General features: G+C 38.4%; 1 protein-coding gene across 1 annotated transcript; it reads left to right on the top strand.

The window, feature by feature from the left end:
• Positions 1-320: 320 nt before the first annotated feature.
• Positions 321-2057, top strand: LOC141715148 (uncharacterized). The gene has a single exon (XM_074518629.1). The coding sequence runs from the start codon at positions 321-323 to the stop codon at positions 2055-2057; it is 1737 nt and encodes a 578-aa protein (XP_074374730.1).
• Positions 2058-4481: the final 2424 nt, after the last annotated feature.

Raw genomic sequence — 4481 nt, 5'->3', positions numbered from 1 at the left:
AGTGTTGAGTCTAGTAGCGTACTGTTTAATGTATGCCTCTGTTATGTGGTTTTGATGTATAAAATTCTTCGTATAGTTGACAACTAATTAAACTATATAATCCTATAATGACTAATTTTGTATAGTTTAAGCCTATAACTATAACTAATCAATTATAATGACAACTGAAGATTTATAATGACATATGATTTGTAATTATAACCTGTATAAGCTATATTTAGTGTATTTGATATATTTAAAATGTTAAAACCTTACAGGATAGGGCTTGTTTAGTAGTCGTTTCGATATTAGTCTTACTAGGCTGCGGATAGATTGTGGAAATGGATGGCGATTATTACATTTGGATAAGCCTTCCAAGATCCAGTTCAGAGTACGTAAAAGGGATAAAGAATTTCCTAAGCAATGAATTTCCTATTTATAAAAGAGGCGAAGAAATGAAGAGCCCTTGTAGAAAATGCGCAGAACGTTACTGGCATCGTCAGAAGACCATATATGATCATCTTATTTTTTCTGGTCCTTCTGAGTTGCATGAAGAATGGATTTATGAGGTCTCAAAGATGAAATTAGAAGTTACCGATGACTTTATGGATTGTGAAACGGGAATGGAATTTCAAGATAATTTAGGTGCGATGTTCGATTGTACGGGTAAGAAGTTTCAAAATCTAGGAGACGGAGAAGAAAAACCTAATGTAGAAGCTAAAAAATTCTACCAGCATGTTAAAGAAGGAAAACAGCCGTTATATCCTGGATGCACTAAATATTCTCGATTAAGTTTCATGATCAAACTTTACCATTTAAAGTGTGTTCATGGAATTAGCGAATCTGCATTTGGGGAATTATTAAGCCTGATGAAAGATGCTTTTCCTAATGCCCACCTGCCTTTATCCTTTAATACTGCAAAAAGTGTTATTAAGGATTTAGGTCTCGATTATCAGAAAATACATGCATGTCCAAACAGTTATATGCTATATTTGGCAGAAAATAAAGATAAAGATGTTTGCGACACTTGCGGTGTTTCGAGGTGGATTATACAAGAGAAGAAAGGCATTCCTGATAACAATAATCCCCAAAAATTGATTCACAAGGTGCTAACAAATGTAATGAGGTACTTTCCACTACGACCAAGGTTACAAAGGTTGTTTATGTGCAAAGAATTCTCTGAAATTATGAGATGGCATGCAGTGGGAAGAAAAGAAGATGGAAATCTAAGACATCCGGCTGATGCTAAGGCATGGAAGTCAATGGATGCTCGTTATCCTGATTTTTCATCAGAAATTTGGAATGTTAGGTTAGGTGTCGCAACGGATGGATTTAACCCATTTCGGTCTATGAATTTAAGTCATAGTACATGGCCAATAGTGTTGGTAAACTACAACCTTCCACCCTGGTTATGTATGAAACAAGAAAATCTCATTCTTTCAACATTAATATTCGGTCCAGAATCTCCCAAGAACAATATCGACGTATATATGCAGCCCTTAATCATGGAATTGAAATCATTATGGAATATCGGTGCTAAAGTCTATGATGCCTTGACTGATGAGAATTTTCAATTACGTGCAAGTGTGTTATGGACAATCAGCGACTTTCCAGGATATGCTATGTTGTCAGGTTGGAGCACGAAGGGGAAACTAGCTTGTCCTGCATGTAACTATGAGAATTCATCAAATTACTTGAAACATAGAAAAAAAATGTGTTATATGAACCATCAGAAGTTTCTTGATCCTACGCACAAGTGGAGGCTAGATAAAAGGAGATTTAACGGAGAAGTTGAAATGGGGACCAGTCCACAAATATTATCGGGCACAGATATTGATGAATTATTGTCGGGTTTTGAAAACCAGTTTAGGGTTAAGAGAAAGAAAAAGGGTAAAAGTGATTCCCCTTTTAAAAAGAAGTCAATATTTTTTTACTGGCCATATTGGTTTCATAATCCGCTTCATCATAATCTGGATCCTATGCATATAGAGAAGAACATATGCGACAAAATATTAGGTACTTTACTTAATATTTGTGGAAAAACAAAGGATCACGTAAATGCTCGAAAGGATTTGTAAGAGTTGGGAATCAGAAAACCCCTTCATCATATTGACTGTGGCGATGGGAAGCATCTTCAAATAAGAGCAACAATATTTGACATGACAAATAAGGAGAAAGAATAATTTTGCTCTGTATTAAAGAATGTTAGACTTCCCTACGGTTGTGCCTCGAATGTTAGTCGGTACGTGCACTTGAAAGAAAGAAAGGTTATGGGGTATAAGAGCCATGATGCTCATTTCATACTTTACTATTTGTTACAATTTTCGGTGCAGAAAACACTAAAACCTCAGGTTGCTTTACCAATGATCAAATTTGGCCCTGCGTCTACGTTGATACCCCTTTCAACACCTCTATATCTGTCAGCATTCAAACTCTCGAACCAGTCGTCATCGTCTAATTCTGTGCCAGTAGGAGCTGGGGATCTTTCTTTTTGGATTAGTTTTTTCTTCCCATGTCTACGGGACAAAGCAATGTTGTCTGTAGAAGAACTGTTCGAAGACTCCACCATCAGGGTAACTTTTTTGGAATCTTGAAGAAGGCGCGCCACCCGATTAAGAAACTCAGGAGTATGGTGGGCGTTTGGAGGCTGAGGGTCAAAGTAGTTGGTTGGAGGCGAGTAGATTCCCAAATTGGTAAGGAAATCCTTGAATGGGTGAAAAGGAGAGGACACACCCTCGTTTTCCAGCTGTCAAGAAAATTAAGAAAGATTGAAGGCGCGCCCAGTTCAGAAATTAGGAAGAAGGAAAACTAAAGAGCAATGAAATGAGGGTATTGAAAAGATATCATTCTCTAATAAAAGGGATGGTCTTAAAATTATCCTACCGCAACAAAAGACGAGCCTTATCATAAGAAGGCGTGCCATAAAGAAAATCGTAGTCTATTTAAAAGGATGTGTTTAACTACAATAAGGCGCACCCTGTTATGGACATGTGCAAATTATAAGAAGCTAAAAATAGGGTGCGTCCTAAGTTGCTGGCGGATTCTAAAGACAGAGATGGTCATATGCAGATTGTAAGTAATGATTTTTAAGTCATAAGGGCACTAACGATTGAAATTCTCAAAAACACAAATTTGAAATTGATTATCCTACAATTTTGGATCTGGACAGGCAAATACAGATGTATACACTTATATATATACAGATACATACAAAAACATGTACATTCAAGAAATGGAAGATGAACAGTTTTGTGGCATGCATACGGATTTAATAGACGAAATTCAGAAATGTAAAGAGTCGGGTGTACCTTTTTAATTGGAGAAAGAGATGAGTCGAAAAACATTGAAGAAACGGTGGAGGATTGAGGTCTATTCCGGGAAAAATGTCTTCCCGCCGGTGTGGTGAGTTTTTGAAGAAGAGTAAAGTGAGAGAGGAGTAAAAGTAAAAAGAAAAGATGTGGCTGATATTTATAGCTGAAAAAGTGATAGCTGTTAAAAATAAATCACGTCAATCATGTCAGGCACAATTTCTGAATAAATAGGGGAACCGTTTTAAAATAATTCAAATTTTAGGACGCGCCCTCTTGAAGGCGCGCCTCATAAGATTTACAGCAATTTGAAATTCAGAATGCACGAAAATAAGAACTTTAAGCAGATCAAGCCCTGTTTAGGGCGTGCCCAGTAGGTAGTATTGGGAAGTTTGTTTATACAGATTTTATTAAAGATGAAGAGAAATTCCAATCCCATTTTTAATGACATATGGAATTTGGGGGGTAGTTGTTATGCCCAAAAATTGGTATAAACAATATTCAGGTTTTAGTTTGATAAAATAGGCAAAATTGAAGAAGGGATGCCTAACATTGAGGAACAGATAAGATAATCTTTCCATAAAAGGAAAGAAGGCACGCCCTTTGCATAATCAGGACGCGCCCCATGGACTGAATAGTTGATTGACAGTTATGGTTGACCATGCATTAGAGGCGCGCCCTCAAGCATAGTGAGGAGGCGCACCCAATTGTTGAAGGAAGGGTGAGGAATTCCTTCCTATGGTGATCCATAGGGCGCACCCTAAGTGAGAGAGATGGTCTGGATGGGTTCTGTGGAAGATTCAAGGAAGATGGAGATTATTATTACTAACCTATTTGGTGCAGGTACTCTATTGAAGAACTCCTTCCTGTAGCACATCTACAGGAAAGGTGGTGTCCATGGTCAGAGACCTCCAGGGGTATGCCTGGACTGAAGGCCTCGTCCTGTAGTCAATAGGTGTCCTCATTGGGGATGTGGGGTGAAATCTGGTGTGTGCTTTGGGAGCTCTGTCTCTGTAGCCAACCGGTGTCCTCGTTGGGAGACTTTGGAGTATCCTGCACTTTGCACCCAAAAGCTTGGGATCACTTGTCCTGCAATCTGGTAGGGGCTCCTTATCGGGGGACAAGGATGCGTCCAACATTTGGGGTGAACCACAGTTATACCTGCGTCCGCGGACTAGAGAAACTGCTTGTAGC

This window comes from Apium graveolens, chromosome 3 (assembly GCF_009905375.1).
Source record: "Apium graveolens cultivar Ventura chromosome 3, ASM990537v1, whole genome shotgun sequence".
In the NCBI taxonomy this organism is placed as follows: Eukaryota; Viridiplantae; Streptophyta; class Magnoliopsida; order Apiales; family Apiaceae; genus Apium; species Apium graveolens.
The sequence above is the reverse complement of the archived record's forward strand: the minus strand, read 5'-3'. Positions and strand labels throughout refer to the sequence as shown.

What these genes read in the sequence shown, in the direction of transcription:
- LOC141715148 (XM_074518629.1), top strand. Translation starts at nt 321, where the DNA reads ATGGATGGCGATTATTACATTTGGATAAGCCTTCCAAGATCCAGTTCA.